Source organism: Falco peregrinus, chromosome 8 (genome assembly GCF_023634155.1).
Source record: "Falco peregrinus isolate bFalPer1 chromosome 8, bFalPer1.pri, whole genome shotgun sequence".
NCBI classification, from domain to species: domain Eukaryota; kingdom Metazoa; phylum Chordata; class Aves; order Falconiformes; family Falconidae; genus Falco; species Falco peregrinus.
The window spans coordinates 8331932-8351330 of NC_073728.1; the positions used below are offsets into that span (position 1 = coordinate 8331932).

Below are 19399 nucleotides of genomic sequence, written 5' to 3' on the forward strand. Positions count from 1 at the left end.
AATATTTTGGTAATTCGTCAATTTTGTCTTTCCAGAGGTAACAGTCTTCCTGTGATCCACGTAGACTTATTTTAGTAATACATGCTCCATTTTGTTTTAAGTAGTAAGCTGGAAAGTTAGTTAGCAGATGGGTGGACCATGTGGGCTGTGTTATGAAAATTATCCCGACTATTAAGTGTGAGTATTGGGCACAGCGGCTCGATTAGTTTTACTAAGGGATTACAGAAATTGGGGTCTTGGCAAGCTTGTTTGGTGTCAGCTAGTTGTTCCCTGTGCACAGCCCCATTTAGTAAAAGATTTTTGAGAGTTTTTGGGGTAAAGTACCTGTGCTGTGTTTTCTTGGCTGTTATTGCCTGCCTTAATGCTGACAATTGATTCTTGTAGTGTGCCTGCCCTTTTCTTGCCAACGCCTGTGCTTGTAGTACTGCAAATGTCACGTCAATAAGCTAGCTTCCACCAGTATTAGATTTAAACATGTGGAGGATATGTAGGGAAGTGATGACTAAAATTTGAAGCGTACTATAAAAATTTTGCCATGAAGAGCTTTTTCTTGCTCATTTGAACTGCCTAGCGTCTGAGACTTGGGGTGGGGCGAGAAGTGGCTTCCTGATGGGTACCCTGACAGACAGCCCATCTGGCTTCCCTTTGTTATCTGCTGATAATTGGTGACTAATGTGATGTAGCCAAGCTGTGTGCTTTGGCCCTCAGTTTGCTGTTGCTCGGTATTCTTTGATTTTTCTCTCTTTTCTCCCTTTTCTTTTGGCAGCTGATTTATAGCCCTTGAATGAAAGTTTCCTGGAACTTGCAAAACTTCCAATTAACTTTTTGAGGTACCTTACACAGATGGAAACAGAAGGCAGGTTTCTTAGCACGTTTCAGTCATCTGTGTCAAGTGCTCTGTTTTGCTTGGTCAGAAACACCGCATTCCCTCAGGACCCTCTGTGGAGGAATGGAAGATCTTCACCATCCATTCAGGGCCAGTACACGTTTTGCAGTTGTTACTTAGGTGGCAGCACTGCTTAACCAAAAGTTCTTGGATTTTCCGAATTACTTAAAATCTTCTCACTGGGATTAATTTCTTTTGTGCCTTACATGTACGTGCGCAATTGAAACCTTATTTTCCAGTAGAGCTTCTTCTGAGGAAGACTGCCATCTCTGTCCTTGCAGTGTTGGGGTGAGATCCAGCAATGCAGAGGTTGCCCCATTTTCTGGGGAAACCAGCGTGGTCCCTTTGCCAGTGGATTTCAAATGAGCAATTAATGTAACTAAGCATGAAGCAGATGCGGTAGGAAAATGGAAATCTGTTTTCCTGTGGTGGTGAAACATTTACGATCTGTGTGTGAATTATTTGTGCTTTGTGAAACAAACATCATTTATCTTGCATTTTAAAAGTAGTATCTAGGGCTTGTTGTCGGTCAAGGGATCCTCTGCTTTACATGGAAGAAAGTGAAGCAGTGCGCTGCTGTCAGCCAGGCTTTGCGGGGTTGGTGTCAAGTGCAGAGAAAGCAGTGCTTCACTCGGAGCGTGAGTGCTGGTCCCTGAGGACCCTGAATTCGGAAGAATTATTTTTACAGAGCTGGTATAAGACTAAAAAGCTAATAGTTTTGGTAATAAATGTGGGAATGCATGTTCTTTTTGGTTTGAGTATAATAAACCCCAAGGTTTTGAAGCACGTAAGATACTGCTGTCAGGTACCTTCTGGAGTGTCTCGCCACATGCATGCCCTTTGAAGAGGCTGAAGATGATATTCAGGGTCACAAAAACAATTTTAAATTTAGAGCTTGAAGAAAAAGCCCATGCCTATCTGCACTTGATGAAGGAACATTATTCACAGATCCTGAAGAAATATTTTTTCCATAGAAAATTGGATTTTGTGCATAAAACTTGTTAATGTTAATAAAGACAGGTCATTTGCTGGTTTCAAGTCATATATGCAAACTCCAAGAGATGTAGTGTGCTAGTGGCACTTCCGTTGGTGAGACTTTTGTGTAAAAAAAATCGTGAGGAGTAAATCAACTTCAGTTTAGCATATATACAATTGACTTGCTGTCATCATTTATGCCTCTTCTGATGGCTGATACAGTTGCTTGTGTCTTAGGCGTCATAATTTACAGTCTTGTGGAAAGGTATGTTTAGATTTAAGCTGTGCAATAGTGTAACTAATGAGAAATATAGGAAATTTATAGCACTTGATGATTGATTGGATAAGTACCTAGACATTAATTGAAATCTGAGGACTCCCAGCTGTCTTTCAGTTTAAAAAAAAAAAAAAAAAAAAAAAAGGTCTTTTTGGCCAAGGAAAACTATTGCTTTGTAGTATTTTGGAAGTACCTTTCATGTTGGCAGTGGAAAACATGGTTGGAATGAAAAAGTGGGAAGCTGGTAGAGTTTGTTTGGTGGTTTTTTTTTATTTATTTGTCAGTGTTTGGGTATCTAGTGTGTATCCCCTAATCAGCTGCATGAACTAATTAATTTGTACCTATAGCAGCACCACTTAGCTCCTTATTTTACAGTCTCAGTGTGACTTCAGTCACCTTTCCCTGAATTGTGCATTTTGGCCCCAATTCGGCGCAGCAGCTTGGCTGTAGTCAGCAGTTTCTGCTTATCTTCCCTGTCGCTGTTTAGCAGAGAGGGACTCAGGCCTAACTGTTGTGTGACAAATTAGCTGGATAAATACTTTACGTTAATCTCTCCATTAATAACACCATTCAACCGGTCATCTCTAAAGAGATCGCACAGCTTTCTTCTGTGCTGTCATTCTGTAAATGTACCATTCTTGCTGAAGCTTAGTCTTGTGAAAATGTCTAAATTTTCCCATTAAGTGCTTAAAAAGTAATAAAACTAAAGCCATTAGCCTTCACTCGTCAGATCTGTATCAAGAGAAATATTCTTCAGCGCAATAAATCTGATCAAGTGTTCGACATTTATATCATTCGAATTCATTCTCTGGAAATGGACCTTTGAAGGTAAATTGCATTAAGTAGGGCAGTTTAAATTTTTAATACAATCTTATTGTAACTGTTAGCAAATGATTAAAGTGCAAAGGGGGGGCTTATATGTTTTGTGAGATTTATGTTAAATGCTATATGATGCTTCTACCCTGGCGGGTAACAGCTTTTATGACAGCTGAGTGTGCATAAACCCCACAAAAACAAATAAAGAATCTATCCTTCCTTAATAGAGTGGGTGACTTTATATCTACTGTTGGATTTGTGGAGATCATTTTAGGAATGGGATTTATTTCACCTGTGAGTGAAGCAGCAGCCTTGGTAACAGTAAGCTTAGCTGTTTTTCTAATGGGAATTAATGTGTCCGAGCGGCAGGTTTGGATGGCTGAGTGGACAACGAGCCCATCAGCTGAGGTGTTTTATTTAATCTTGTTTAGATCCATGGTGGTTTGTTTTGAGGGAGGTTTTTCTTTACAGTACAAGAATATTGTTATATTTCTTGATTTTGCTGGTGAGCAGCGTATATAGCTTGTGCTTCAGAACCAGCGGTGTATTTGTGCATCGTTTGGATGTTGCTGCAGTGTTATTTTGCTTTGCACAGAGTATATGTTCTTATGTTTTGTAACTCGTTTTTATACGGGAGATTGTCACCTTTGGGTGCAGCTGCATCAGGTTTGTAATAGTGAAGTGTAATTGTCTTACAAGTACCTTGAATTCTTTTATTTGGAAAAATTCTGCTAGAGAGTCGTAACAGCTATGTGGTGTCTATCTAGTGTTCAAAAGCCATCAAACTGATGGTGTCCACAGATGCAGCACTCCTTGAAGACAGAGCTGCTGATGTTTGGGGCAGACAGTCAGGAGCCTGGAAATATTCTTCACGAGACACGATACCTGAGTTCTTTTTGGGGTTTTTTGGTTTTTTTTCTGAGGACAATATTCACATCTTGAGGAATAATACCCATATTCGAAGTGAGGGAAGTAGCATTTGTTCAAATGATATAGTGGACGTAACTTTTTTGGCACATCCCAGGAGTCGAGTTAAAATGGAGAGAGCTGTCAGGGGTTTCGCTGGCCCTCCAGAAAAGCACGGATGACTCCCCCACAGGTAAACAGGCAGCTTTGTAGCATTTGGCCTGCCGTATGACTGTCTATGAGATGTGCCAGGAAGGCAGGGGAAGACAGAAATACCTCACTGTTTGTTTTAATCCACCACTACAGAGCTGAAGCGTGCCTTCAGTTATCTGGTTGTATTAATCAAGCTGCAGCGTGGAGCAGTGGCATCATGCTTGCATCACACAACAGCAGGGAAAGTGCGATGGCTGGAAAACGGGATAAAGGAAGTTTGGGAGACAAAACGCTGGGTTTGATTATAAACATATGCATTACAACAACTCCGCTGATGCAAAGTTTGATATTAAAAAAATGGAAACAGAAGAGAACCAACTTCTTGACAGCAGAGCCACCTCTGTGGATTTTTTCAGATAGATTATGGCTGAAAATGAATTGTGAAGCATGTTAGGGAAGTGCCACAGAGTACCAGTGCAAAGTCATGAGTATTCAGTGGTTAAGTAGTTAACACCTAGATGTAACAGCATAAGTGAGGCTGGATGTTTAAATGCTAGCTAAAATGAGGTAGTTTCCTACAAGAACAAGTAACCATTAGCAGAGCATCAGAAAGATGGATAGTATAGCTTGTGCTTGGAGTGCCCATTCTGTGGGTTTTTTCCTATCTTCCAGCCTCCTCGTACTTGTCTTGCAACTTCAGAGATTAGCATCTGTCTGCTTTCTGCAAATTCCGGCTGGAAAGGGAATTTGACAAAAGATCGTGCACCATCTTGAGGTGGAGCAAAACTGTAGACTGAGTCACCCAGGCTCGCAGTGATCATCGACTCTGCACGGTGCTGTTAATCCTCCATGCAGGGGGTGCTAAATCCTGCCCTTACAGCATCCAAACTTGTCTCGCTTACAAACAAGCTCATTTTAAGGTTGTCGCAATGCTTTAATATTTCAAGATACGTAACTTCTATTCACAAGTTACATTTTCTGCTCTGGCATACTGGGCACGTGGCGCTTGTTTTGGAACCAGGTGCACCGTGTATGCAGGTGGTTCTGAGATCTCCAGGTGCAGTTGCACCTCTGGGTGCAGGGACTTTGGGCTGTTAGGAAACAATTTTAAATCATTTGGGGAGTTTAAAAAAATAATAATCATTGATTATTATAACGAAAATCCTGGGGGTTTGGCAACAACCTAAACTTTTTCTGCACAGGTGAATTAGTAGAACTGTCTGAATGAGGCACAAGTTGAATTTGATCTAGTAAATGTGAATAAGTTTTGTTCTGTAAGGATGGGTATGTCTGAGTTGCGGGAATGTAACCAGAAGATTCCTATCACTTTGTGTCCTTGTCCCTGCGCTATCAGTGAGCTTACTGGGTGTGCTTAAGTCTTTGGAAAGTAAAAATGTTGTCTATGAAAACAGTAATTTGATAGCATGCCCCACAAAATAGGTTTTCCATGAAACTACTTCAAAATGTAAATATGAAGTTGCTTGCCAGGTGGTAAAATTCTACATTATTTAATTCTGTGGTTTGACGTGGTTAATAATATACAACGATACTGTGCTGAAGAATTTCATTCTTTAAAGGATATTTTAAAAAAAAAAAACAGTTTATTTATAGGCATTTCATGAAACCCATCAATTTGACATCATTATATTTGAATCTGCTGTTTTCTGTTTGTGGGGTTATGGTTTGGGGGTTTTGGGTTGTTTTGGTTTCGACTTTTTTTTTAACCTTTGTATGGGAAATAACAGGATTTACGACTTCATTCCATTGCAATGGAAAGATCAGCGTTGTTGCATGATTTACTGGCTGGGTGAATCTATGTGCAAAAGTCTTTACCTGTGTGTTTGACATGGTGTTTGCCTTATAAATCCTTAAGCCATATGCTTCTACTTGCAACACAGTTCCAGCAGTGAGGAAAACGTAGGTTTAGTTTTTAAATTTCTTTACATGCCAGATGCTCTCCAGATTTAGTGCATTGATTGATGTATTTGCTTATCTAATCTTGGGAGACAATGATTTGCATCAAAGTTGGAAATAAGTGATATGCAGTGTTAATCATAGTTACCTGGGGAGGAAAAAAGCATATACTGGCATTCATGAGAGATATTTATCAGTGAATCTTACTTATTTTTGTATCTGCTAAAACAAGAACAGTTGTTATTTCTGAGAGCCAGAGCTGAAATGCATAATTCGATGAAGGCATCGCACAAACCCAAAGGTGCCAGTAAGGTGTGGTTTTAAATTTATTTTAAGGAGAATTGTATTCAATTCTTTTAGAAACATGAACATGAACTAACCCCTTGTATCTGAACTTGATTATTCAGCGCGGTGATTGTGGAAGAGTGTTTTTCAGTATAAAATTTGTGTGTTCATATGTGCATTTCCTATTTACTTGTATTATGACATAGCCTAATGGTTCTTAAAAGTATAAACCAGCTATAATAAATCTGCCAACTTTTTTCCTTGTAATGTACCTGATGTTCAGTGTATACGTTTCTTCTGCTAGTTAACTACAGCCAGGGTGAGCTTGAACTTGCTTTGAAGAGCCTGCTCCGCTACAAGTAGGCTTGCTGCTGGGCAGTGTGTTAGCCCATCGTTCCCAGAAGAATGTCGATGGGTGTATCAAACCATCGTCTATAGCTTGAAGTTTTAACCATCCCACCTTAGAGAAGGTGAAGTTAATACAGGTCAGCAAAGTATACGGTATTACTTACCCTGCTTTGTTCATGTTTTGCAGAAGTTGTGTTTCTAGCTTCATAGCTGTGTACTTGGCTGTTCTGGCAATCTTTTTTTCGTTTCACAATTAACGTGAGTAGCCTTGACTTTGTTCCATCCTGAAGGTAACTGTTTATTACAGACGGCATTTAAATCCCTCAAGTCATAGGAGCAATCACCTAATAGCTTCGTTTCAAGCAAATTAACAGCCCTACAAGGTAATGGAGACATAAATGAAGATAAATTTGTTTTAATATAATGAGATAAAGGGAATTCAGGTAAGAATTGGATCCTATATTAAAATTTGTCTTCCTATTTTGGGAGCAACTTTGAAGCTCTTAGTGGATTAATCTTAAATAAGCTCCTGTCTACTTTATAGCTTTATATTAAAATAGATACCACGAGGAAGATATCGTGTTAATTGGAGAAGGCAGTCTTCTCTGTCAGTGTATGGTATTCACTTACAGCTAGTGAAGGATTTTGCTTCTTATTAGAAACTTGTGACAACAGACATATAGCAGTACGTCTGAAAGATTAATTTATTTGCATAAATTTACCTGCATAGTGTAAGAGTGTAAGCTTCTCTCCAGCTTAGGAAACCAAGTGGCTTTATTTAGCATTACCAAGTTAACACATCTTTTTAAAGGTTTTGGAAAACAGTATCCAGTGTTACTGTGATTTCAAAAGCGATGCACAAATTCAGTATTTAACAGTGAGAGAAGTGAGGGAAGCGGAGAGTTACTGAGTCTTCAGAAATAAACCTCTGGAAGCTCAGGGTTTTTCATGTTTCTTCCATGTCCTGAGAGTGTAGGTACAGGCTGCAGGGAGAAATTACGCTGTCATTGGCAGCAGTACAGGTTTGGGTAGGGAAGGCAGGAATATTTGCTGCTTGTCTTTCCACAGTGTGAAATTGTGGTGGAGATGCCTCTGTTCTTGTCCAGCTGTTTTAATGGCCCCTTTACCTTTTGACTTGCCAGCTGAAATTGTTGCATTTGCTTTGGCACTGGCATTGTTTAATACCATGTCTCCTGTAGTTTGTCTTTCTTGAAACCCGTTTTAATGTTTTGACCCTTTGGAACCTGCCAAAGCAGGTAGTTTCACATAGCAGAATAGATTAATAGGACTGAAAATGAGTACAGTGGTTTAAACAGGGTACCTGCTTACCTTATTCGCACTGGGAAAGAGGCACATCTCATCTGAAATACCTTCCTTGGTAACCAGAAGGCTGCCTTGAGATGCTTCTTTTCCTAGGCTGTATAGGCGCTTGAGAAGCACAGGCAAATAATGCAAGTACAGGGAAATAATGCAAGAGTGAAAGCTGTCTGGTTTATATGGCTAACCAGCACTTCAAAGTAAAGTGTGCTTTAGTCAAGTAGTAAAAACGCAGGTTTCGTGTATGTGTGTAATTAACTTGTTTTAAATAGTAAAGATTTGTTAACTAAGCACTTTGTCCTGTAAAAGTTCCTAATGCTTCCGGTAACTGGCGCTATTAGATACTATTATTTTTTGATCAGATGGTTTGCCTCTTCTTGCTGTGCAGGGTCAGAGGTAAGTACCTGCACACTTCCATTTTCCCTCCCTTGTTGGTCGTGCTGTAAAGCAAAATAGCAGTTATCCTGGCAAGGACCGCTCTAGTCTGTTAGAGCGTTCAGTGGATTTGTGTTCAGGGCAGGGTAACTCACCTCTGCAGGTATGGCTCTACAGCACACTGTTTCTGCGGGGAAAAATAGCTGAAGAAATTTCTGGCCTTATGTTGTGCTCATACCAGCTGATTGCTGGATCACTGAAAGGACCTGGATTAAAAGGTTCTGAAGCTAATTTTCCTGCTAGAAGTGGCATCTCGTGCAACTACAAACTATGTTGTGGACTGCTTGCATTGGCTTTATAGATGATGTTCTTGCACACAGGAATACAGTGCAAAATTGACTACTAATGATGTTGCGTGGAACAGCTTAATCGTTGGGAAGAACTGAAACGGAAAAGAGTTCTGAGGATGAGACTTAAAGATGGTTTGTTTGGTTTTTTTTAAATATATTGACATGTAGTGGAGGGTTCCCTTGGCAGGAGTGTCCCCTCAGCAAGACAGGGAGGTGCACGTTGTGATACAGAGCAGTACTGCAATTACGCTTCTGTGCTGCGTGCAGACGCCTGGATCCTCTTGTGCCCTGCAATGGTGAGCTGGCCTACAAACAGGCCAAGAAGTTCCCCTTAACGCATTTGTAATTTTTTTTTGTTTGTTTTTTGGGGTGAGTTTTTTTTTTTGTTGTTTTAGTCTAGTAATGGAAAATAGTGAATTTGTACTGGCAACACATTTAGGACATGTGCAAATACATACTGGCTTCCCCCGGCCTCAGAAATTGCTACATCCAAGCCCAAAGCCTACAGGTGCCCAGTACTTGTTTCTGTATTACAGCTGCCACATGGTATGCCAAGATCTCCTTTTAAACAGAGAAGTATAAAGGTTGTTTAGCCTAAAAAATGAATTGAATTTAAAATAACAAGCACAATGGCCTTAATAGTGGATACTTAAGTTAATGTTTCCCATTCAAAAGCATTTGTGGTTAGTGCTTGCTCTTGTAGTTATTACTGCTTTGCCTGTAATATGTAATTGTGGAATAAATTTATTTTTATTGAACACTTATAGTAAACATGGAATATTATGCTAAAACGCAGCTGCCGTAAATATGTAAGCTGCTATATATCTTAACTTCCCACAATTTTTTTCATTTAAAGGGCGAATCGGATTTCTTAAGTAAGCCTCATGATGAAACGTTAATTGCCTCCTACCTAAAAATATCACTGTGGCCTTTGACTTTACAGTGAGAACGTGCCCGTTTCAGAGGTGAAGTACAGTGCATATATTGTGCAGCCTTCCTTATAAATCATCATTTTATCAAGCATCTTGTTTAGTACCAGTTGCAGCGAGGTTAATATTACATGCTTTTTGTACGCAGAGATCTTTTGATGGCCCGTGAAAGCATCGAATCAGTAGCTGCCATAAATGTTACTCCAACCTGCAAGGTTTTTTTTTTGAGGGGGGGGAGGAAAATAAAATTTTGGCATAGCATTTCAAAAGGCCAACATTCCTTTTCAGGGATCTGGCTCGTGTTAGGCAGAGCACTTGGGTTTCATTGAAAACTATTTCTTCACCTTTTACAGATTGCTAATGGGTGATGTGAGTTGAACAGAGACTTTCCACAACAATACAACGTAGTTTGTCATTCAAAGTGATCTGTGAGTATGGGGGGAGTGTTGTATTAAGATGAAAGGTTATCTTTGTGTAAACTTTTAGGTTTGGGGCTTTTTTTGCCCAGCGGTTAAAATAGATATTCATGAGCGTTTATCCCTTGTTATTTTTCAGCCAGCCATGAGTATTCCAACTTTGGCTGAAAGCTATTTTCTGTCTGTCAATAAGTGGAAGAAAATTTACTGCATGGTTCTTGCATTCGCATCTTTTGCACACAAAGTGGCAGGTTTTAACCGAACCTGACGTTTACTCGTACTTGGACACACAGTGGAGATAGAGATAAATGGTCTTACACATGTTTTTATGAGAAACCAATTTTGATTTAAATTAGTGGTAATTCGGTAAGACCATTTGCATCTCCTAAATATGCAATGCTTTTGGACTGGTGGTAACTGAGAAGAGAAATATCACCAGATGTTACAGGTGTTGTGTGCCTGGAGTCTTCCCTTTTATTACTTGAAGCGTTCCTTGGTAAAAAACAACGTAAAGGGCGCAGCAGTGATGCTATTCCCTGCCTTTTGGGAAAGAGCAGTGATCAGGTTGTTGATACCTCTGGACATTTTCCAGGACCCATCTTAAATCTTGGAAGAGATCAAGTCTGGGGCTAGGTGAGGTTTCCCTAAGAGCATCTATTGTGGGATGCAGAGGTACCTTTGTGTTTTCGGTTTTAAGAGGTGTGGAGCTAGATGAGACAGTCTTTCTTACCTTGTGTCTTGAACTTCTTGTAAGGAGCATTTTCCCCCCAGGTCTGTCTCTGCCTTTATTGTCCTTACACTTGAATGAAGCTGTGCTAATGAGATTTTAGAGACCCGGCTGCCCCTGCCAAAGCAGCCTCACACTGCACAAGAAGTTGACATGTGAACAACCCTTTGAACCAAGGAAAGACAACTCTGTCAGAGCAGTTACTCTGGCAACAGTATTTCTAATGGTGATTAGCTCCGAAATGGAGCACAAAGAGGAGTCGGTTCATTATGGAGGTGCAGCTCTGGGTTTCGGGGAGAGGAGGTGACCTGCTATTCCTCCCACGAGTGAATTTAGTCCTCTTGATCGTCAGCCCCACGCTGTCTGGAGCAGAATAGGAGAGCTCTGTTTGGCAAAAATTAGCAGATGGGTAAATTTTTCCCTTGTGCAAATGGAAACGGCGGTGGTTTGCCTGCAGGTCTGCTGAGCTGGAGTGCGGAAACATTGCTTTTCAGCTCAGACTGCCGGACCACCGTGCTTTCTTGCTTAGTGGTACGGTCCTTCCCCGAAACGATCCGGTGAGAAGTTAGCAGGGGCTGCTTACGAATGAGTGGTTTGACTAACAAAAAGTAGCATTTGAGATGAAAGTGGCAGGGGGTGGGAAGGTTAATTTTGTTTTGGTGAGCTAGGTCAGGCATGGAAGAAGAGGCATTCAAGTCAAGAGCTTTTTCTCCAAACTTGGGACGTTTTATTCATCTTGCAGACCAGGAATTTCACATGCTTCTAATTAACAAGGCCTTAAAGCAAAATATAACTTCTAGTCATTCTGGCTTGTGAAATTAAGTTTAAATATATAAGAAATAAGTGTCAGTCTTCAAAGACCGAGCATTTGCTAGGTATCAGTTCTCCTGGTTTATAACTCTAAATATCCTTGGCGTCTCCCTGTTTATTTGCAGAAGAGTTTGTGACTTTGCAAATAAATTTCATTTCGCTTTTCATACTACAGATAGATGGCTTACAATAAAACAAACTCTCTGAAATTGATACCTGAATTGAGTATCTAAGTAGAGAGAATGCAGTTGGTTTTTAAAAATAGTTGAAATGCTTGTCACTATCCTGATTATTTCTTGTATCTGCCACAGATTAAGTCGGTGTTCATCTGTTTCAGAAACATATTTTAGCAAGTATATTTAGATTAAGTTCAGAATCACTGAATCATCTTTGGGATGAGATGGAACCTGAAAGCTCTGGGGCAAAAATACTCTGCTTTCTTGCATTCTCTCTTCACTTTATAGAACAACGTTTGTTTTAATTGTGCAGCTTTCTCTGTACTGACATTTCAATTATAGGTGCTTCAGTATTAATCTGAAGGTTTTAACTCAGAGTAGCCTTAAATTGGTTAATGAAGTACACTAGCTGGCTTTCATTAACAGCAGAAAAATGTTTGCATATGGCTGCAGCTTATCTCAGGAGTTCCTGTATTTATTGCTGTATATTTTTCAGTGAAGATCCTACCTAGCCACTAGGCTGCCTAAAGTGTTATGGTTGTGGTACTGCCTTCTGGACAAAAAAACCCCAACAACAACAACAAAAAAACCCAAAACCAACCCCACCCACCCCCCAACCAAAAAAACAAAACAAAACAAAAGCAAAACAAACCATAATTTTGAATATTTTGATGCACTGACAAAGTTGATTGTAAATCCAGTGTGAACTTGTAGATAGTTGTGGAAACAAAATGCGTTGGTTGAAGGATTTTTCCTACCACCACTAAGCTGCTAATGAGTGATCACTTTGAGTCCTAACAAAGATACAATAACAGAAATGGGTTGCAGGCTGAACAAGCAATATAGTGTGGCTGTTCTCTGGATCTGGTGTTAGTTCTTATAATTATGGTGTATTTCTCTCTTGCTACACAACCATTTAACTGTGGGTTTTTTTCCTCACTAACTACTGTGTCTGAAGATGTCAGCAGCAGGAGTTGGCAGATCTGTGGGGTTTTCAGTGCTAGGCATTTTAAGTTTTGTGTATTTCAGGGCTTTCTTCTCTGGAATAGAAGATGTAGAAAATGTGAATTTGCAGCAGCACTGCTGAGGAGATATGTGCTGAACCCCTTTTATTGACTTCTGATGGGCAAGATTTAGGTTTCATCTCTTCTCTCAAGGTAGCTGTAGAAAAAGCACAGTAGGTCTTTTGACAGTCCAGCGATTGCCCCACAGATGATCAGTCATGTCTTTCATATGTTGCAAACTTTGAAGGGTCAGGGTACTCCTTTAGGTACTTCTGAAGCTCGTATCACCATCATATCCAAGGGCAAGTAGCCCTGAGCACTTGAATATTGAATGCAATCTAATTATGGAGTGGCAGCTACACGACTGCAATGAAAGAAGCAAAAACTGTTTGGTGTCTCAAAGGAGAGCGGGTTGCCTAATGAAGAGAGGGGAGAGGCAGGAGGAACCGTGCTCTGGCGGGGGATATTAGTCTGGTTGCCGAAATGGAGGGGGAATTAGGAAGGTTTGGCAGCTCAGAAGGGGATTTTCATTAGGGGGCACATCATTTTTCTAACGGAGGGAAGAGCTAAGAAATTTGAGGCTAAGAATGGTCTTGTCTAGAATTTGTAGCACAATTTTAAGTAGGCAACTTTAGGTCTTCTGCTGCAATTTTACCATTTATACGGCGCACAGGATAAATTACCCTTCATGCTGCTCTGTGTAAGGTTTAGTTTCCAGCTGCTTTGTGGATTATTCTTCACATTTCTAGAGTAACAAGTTGTGGGCTTTTTTGCTTTTTAAAATGTATTTATTCTTTTAGTGTCTGCTTTCGTAGAACTTGGCTAGCGTTCAGGTTGTGGGTTTGAATAGGTGAATTCAGACTATCCTGGGTTTTTTTCTAGTTTTTTCCTTCGCCTTCCGAGAATGATAATTTGGCAAGACGGTATTGTTTGTGTTAATGTGATGGCACAAACACACCTATATTCAGGTTGAAGGAAAGAGGTAAATATTTTCTTTGACTAATTACCTCTCTCATGTGAGAGTGGAGCTTTCGCTGAGAAAGTAGTTTTCATTCATGTGTGGTTTTAATTCAGTTTTGGTCTTAATTTAGGTCTTTACCACACATGATGAAGACAAATCCATGTGCATATGTTAAAATCTGACCTTCGGTTTGCTCTCTGTATTCACTAATGTGTTTTAAAATATTTTAATGTATGGCTTTCCAGGCTCCAGATCAATAAACCAATGGCTCTGAAATGACAGAGTGCTACGATATTCCTCTGTAATTTAAACATGATTAGCTGATGAAGGTTATGATCAATATGCCAGGGAAAGATAAATTAATTGATATCATCCTTTCAGGATGATAAGAGGCCTATTGGAGGTGGGATGTAACTAATGAAGCTGCTGCTTCATATATATAAGCCATTTTTTATACAGTGTATTCTCACTAAATCATGGTTATGCCATCATTCATTTACATGAAAAACATAAGCCACAGACCAGTTTGTTATTAAAATTGCATTCATTTGAGAAGAAATTGTATGCTTACACTGCTAAACAATATCTCTGCCTGCGTTATAATGTATTGAGGGAAAAAATCTTGGAATTTACATAAAATATCTTTTTGTATTTTCTGAACAAGACAGATGGAATGCTGTTGGTTTAATTACGGCCAGTTTCTGTGCGACGGCTTTTTAAGTAGATGCCAATAGTTGTTGCTGTTCTGCCTGATTGACTGGTCTTGGAGACCATGCCAGTGACTATGTTCATGAAGTGCTTCACTTGGTGGAGATTGCTGCATGCAAGGAAGATAAATTTCACAAGTAGTGCTTTTTAAAAAAATTTTAGTACTGCTTTTGGTTAGCCATGACACTGGTTTCTGTTTCTGAAGACTGAAATTTTGATTACTTCTTAATTTGTGACCTAAAAGGTAGGCAACAAATACAGCATTAAGGATTTTATTTTTAAGTATTTGTGAGCTAAAAAGAACTCTTTCCAAAGGCCTTAGCTGAATGGCAGATTGAACTGAAATGCAAGTGTATCGAAGAAATTACTGAAATAGTGTGACTCCTTTAAAACTGAAAAATTAGGGACATGTGTGGAAGTTGCTGCATGTCGTATCAGATCTTTTTCCATTTTTTGTTTGAGTCTGCTAATCTGTATATAGAGATGTTAGTGACTCTGATCCCTGTATCCTTTTCCTTTACTTGTCGAAGAAGATTCCTTAGTAAATGGCAAAATAAATTCAGCATTTTTCTGGCTGTACTAGTGCTGCTAAGTAGTAAAAGTTAAAACTAGAAGTTGTGATACAGCTTCTTTCCGTAATGAATTTGAACGGACGGTGATGTGTGGCAACACAAATCCAGGTACTCTGTGTCGGGGACCCTTTATCAGTTTCATTACTTTGTTTGTTTCAAATACTTTAAATTTGTGATTGCCAAAACTGATTGTCCTAATGCAGCGTCTGGTAATTAAGAAAAGTCCGCCTAATTCCTCAGCAGCAGAGAGTGCACACCGCCTTGTAAACCAAACCTGCTTGGACTGGGAGTGAGTGATAGCTTTCCTAGTGAACCGGCATTCTGTGATGTAGGACACCTTCCAGGGCTGTATCAGTAAACAGCACTGAGATGCACTTGAACTAGGTTGGTAGTCAAGTGTTGTTTATACTTATCTTCTGTCTGCAGGAAGAACATCCCAAAGAAGAATGGAAAATGCGTAATTACCATAAGCTTTACTAGTGTGGTGTTACAAGCTCCTAGTGGACTTGGAGCATTCCTGGTATTGCTTTCTGTAACTTGTACACCTACCTTTTCCCCTTCGGATTGAAGGTTGCTGGTTCTCTGGAGCTCACCTGGTAGAGCGAGAGTACTGGGGCAATTTCATCCATGTGCAGAACAGAGTCAGTCTCTCACATGGAGCATGTTGTGGAAAAACACCATCTGTCATCTGAATTGGATGTGTTACAATGAATTTTTGGAGCAGGCTTTGGCAACGGAACACCGTGTCTTGTGTATTACGCATTCTATATATTTTTGACATGCCATGTTTTCCAGTATGTGCTATAGCTTACCCACCTGTATGTTTTGTTTTTCTTTAGTTGCTCAGAAGATCGTTGCAACTAGGAAGAAGCAGCAGCTCTCAATTGGACCCTGCAAATCCCTACCAAACTCTCCAAGCCACTCCTCTGTGTGTTCTGCCCAGGTTTCTGCCGTACATATCAGCCAGGTACAGACTATGATGAATGCTTGCTTGAAAAAGGAGCTGATAGCTTGCTTTTCATCTAATGTATTTAATGCCAGTGCTTTTTTTACTGCTTGATACGTAGTTGCTTTGTGGTTGTCTTTTTTTTTTTGAAAGGTATTGGTGATCTGTAGCTTGAAGCAATATTTTTTTTTAATTGGCTTGACTTTGTTTCAAGAAGCTGCTGCAGTAAAATAGTTTGGCTTTAAAGCCATCTTTGATGGTCCTGATTTATGCCCAGCAACCTGCTGTTCTGAGTAGGCCCATTGTTACGATAGCAGGATTTGCTGTACTGTGTTTTAAAATTACCTCACTATGTTTTTGCTTATTGTTCTCATTCAGTTGTGTGCTGAGCGATAATAGCTGGTGTATCTCAGTGGTTAGCGTGCTGGAATTTTACATTTGTGAGCACTGTGCACAGCTGTAATTGCCTGTCTCAGTTATGCTCAGTTGAAATGATTCCCCTTTAATGACATAGCGATACATACGTTGCTATTGGCTTGTAGATACTATGTGTAAAACCAGAACAAAACGCTACCTTTAATGTATGGCAGGAAAGTGGTGGCCTTGAGGATCTTTTTGGAAACATACGGTTAATACCAAAATTTTCTAACTTGCACAGTTTTTACCCACATATGGTAATACACTCTCCTATGTGCCCCCTTCCTCAACGTGACTGTCTCTGTGGACGTTCTCAGTTAGGATGTCCGTAAGCCCTGTCATTCAGACCCAAGACCTTTGCAGCCAGGCAGATTGTGTTCCCGCGCTGCTCTCGGCAGATGGATGTATAGGGCCACCGTCATTTTGACCCTTACCGTCTGTGGCCAGAGCTGTGGCCCCGTGTCCTATAGCAGTCTGAAATGTTAGGTATCCACCAGGTCTCCTGGCATGTGTTCCAGTCAATAATATGCCAATAATGTCTTCTAAAGTGATGTTGCAGTCTTGAGCCACCCATGTGAGGTTTTGTTTTATCTATGGACCTTTCTGCCACACTGAGAGTGTCTGCTTTCTGGCAAAAAGCAGTAGAGTGAAGAAGTTTTCTATCTTTGGGGAAAAGCTTTTGTTGTCTTGTATTTTTTTTGTCCCCTTTTTTTCCACTTTGTTTTTAATTTGAGGTGTTACTGTCTTCTGAAAACACTCTTGAGGTTTATTCCACAGGGTAAGGTCTCTGGTTTATCTGTGGTCTTGGGCACAGGAGACCAGCCACTTGGTGGAAACTTCTGCCATTGGGTTACCTTTAAAGATGCATATGCTGGTTTGGTCTTGGAATTCTTTGCTCTGAGATGTTCTGCCCTGAGCTGAACCCAGATACCAACCTCAGACTGTGACTCTCACTTCTGCTGATTATGCCAAAAGAAAATACTCACGTTCAGGCCCCCCTTTCTAAAGCAGGTGTTAGGGTACATGGCTCTTTTGAAGAACCCTGGTACCTTCTGGTGAAGTACAAGTTCCTCATATGGAAGAGGTTCTCCCCTTTCTTGTTGTATGTGACATGGACTGTTCCCTCAGCCGCTCTCTTTCTGACCAGTCCACTGCTCAAGTGCTTGAACTAACCCTCTGTGTGAAATGCTTTTCTTCCAAACAATTTCCTCTGGGTACTTGTGTCTGTTCGTACTTCTAGACCGAGAAGAATTATGCTGCCTGCAGGGACTAGCTGAGACCCACCCTATTCAGTGGTGAAAGAGGAAACATGCTGTCACAGAAATGCGGGCAACGCGTGGCACCGTTTCCAGTACTGACCTTACTCTTGGATCCGAGAATGTCCTAGTTTATTATTATGGTTTTCCAAGACTTTCTAAGGAGGATAGATGATGCTTTGTGCAACCCAGTCTTAGCCGCCTGCATCTCAATGCTCTGCATTGTCTTAGAGCAGTTGCGGTCACTCTTCTTGTTAATGAATCAGGTTTGATGAAGAACATCAAATATCTAGGCTCTCACTGGTTTCCTACCCAAGTCTCATTTGGAAGCCAACAGCAAATAGCAAATTCTAGACAAGTACTTCACCTATGCAGCAAAGTTCTTGCCAGTGATAAAGACTGTTTGGGAAAATCAAGACAAAGTAGCTTTTGTGATAAGGATCCTTACAATCTGTTTCAATAAAAATGAAATAATGTTCTTTACTGCCTTTACCAGCTGGCATAATTATCTAAAGGGGCAATTGCAACACCAGTCAAAGAAGTTTGTCTTCCGAGACTGATGTCATGTCTAAAAGTATAGGCCATAAATCTGTTTCATGTCTCAACCCCTTTGTGCTACACTTAAAGGCAGTATGACCTTGTTTAAGGAAAGGAAGCTGAATCCTTATCCTAGACTTAAAAGAACTTTGCAACTGCAATTCCAGGTTTAAGATGATCTGGGGGAAGATTTACCATCTCTGATCTTGGCTGGAAGACTGGCTGGTGTCTTGCCCTTTAGAACATCTCTTTTGACGTAATGATGTTTCACTGAAGATTTCCTCCATGAATCAAAAATGTTATCATTACAGTGCCCTGCCACTTGCATTCTCCACGGGAGTGAAGGCCTTCAGAAGCAGTGGTTACGCGGATCACTTCAGATAAAGTCAGATATTGTTCCTTCTCTGGTTGGATCACTCTGGCGATCTTAACTCCTGCAAACTGTCCGGATGACATTGCAGTCAAGAGCTTAGGCTTGAGAGAAAAGAAGAAATAAGTGTCACCTTACCCAGTCTAGTCTTTAGCATGCCTTGGGGGAAATTCTAAGGCTTAATACCAACAAGGGCTTCTCTACCCAGTAGTTTCAGTTTTCGAGTGGTGAAAGACTTGTTGGTGTGTTTGGATGCATATCGATACTCACGTCCAGCAGTCCGAGGTGGTGATCGCCCGGGTCACATCTTCCAGAAAATGCTCTCAGATACATCTATGCTTACGCACTTCCTGTATTTCTAGAGGCCTGTTTCACAGCATGAGATGCTGCCTGTTCCAGTGACAGAACCCACTTGCGTTTGCAGCAGGTGCTATTGCTTTTTGCTTCTCTGACTTCTTGTTTACAATGCATGTATGTCAGTGAAGGTGAGGGTGGAAACCTTTGATAGCCAGAGTCAATAATCCTTGGTGCAAGTGCTTCACATACATACGTTGGCTTTCAGGGCAGCCCAGAATGCGTGCAAAGAATTTTATTATTAAAATCCGAGGGTATCATTCATGATGCGTGATGGACAGAGCTATTGTATACTCTGTCAACAAGAAGGATGGTATAATACTGCTTATATTCTGCTAGGAAACAATTAATCTGTCTGATGCATTGAGAAGTATTTCAGTCAGCAGTTCACCTTCTGTTTTTTTCTGAGCTCTACAAGGGGTAGACTGAGCTGTTTTGAGAGCAAGAAGTGTTGTTTAGTGTACTGAAGGCCTCTTACCAGCCACAGGGCGTCTTGGGAAAGGTCTTTTTACTTTGGCCATCAACAAGAAATGCATACCAGGCGATACAGACTTCTGTATCTAGTGTCCTCCCCATCTCTATCCCACCTTTCAGTCCTCTCACACCCCCGCCCC

General features: G+C 40.5%; 1 protein-coding gene across 13 annotated transcripts in view; it reads left to right on the forward strand.

Annotated features, from left to right (window-relative positions):
- The window catches only part of AGAP1 (ArfGAP with GTPase domain, ankyrin repeat and PH domain 1), a 382459-nt gene that overhangs the window by 169217 nt on the left and 193843 nt on the right, over nucleotides 1–19399 (forward strand). For all 13 annotated transcript variants that reach the window (XM_055813061.1, XM_055813062.1, XM_055813064.1 and 10 more), the window contains one exon: nucleotides 15745–15872. In XM_055813061.1, the coding sequence (XP_055669036.1) occupies nucleotides 15745–15872 (128 nt within the window). The remainder of the gene's footprint in view (nucleotides 1–15744; nucleotides 15873–19399) is intronic.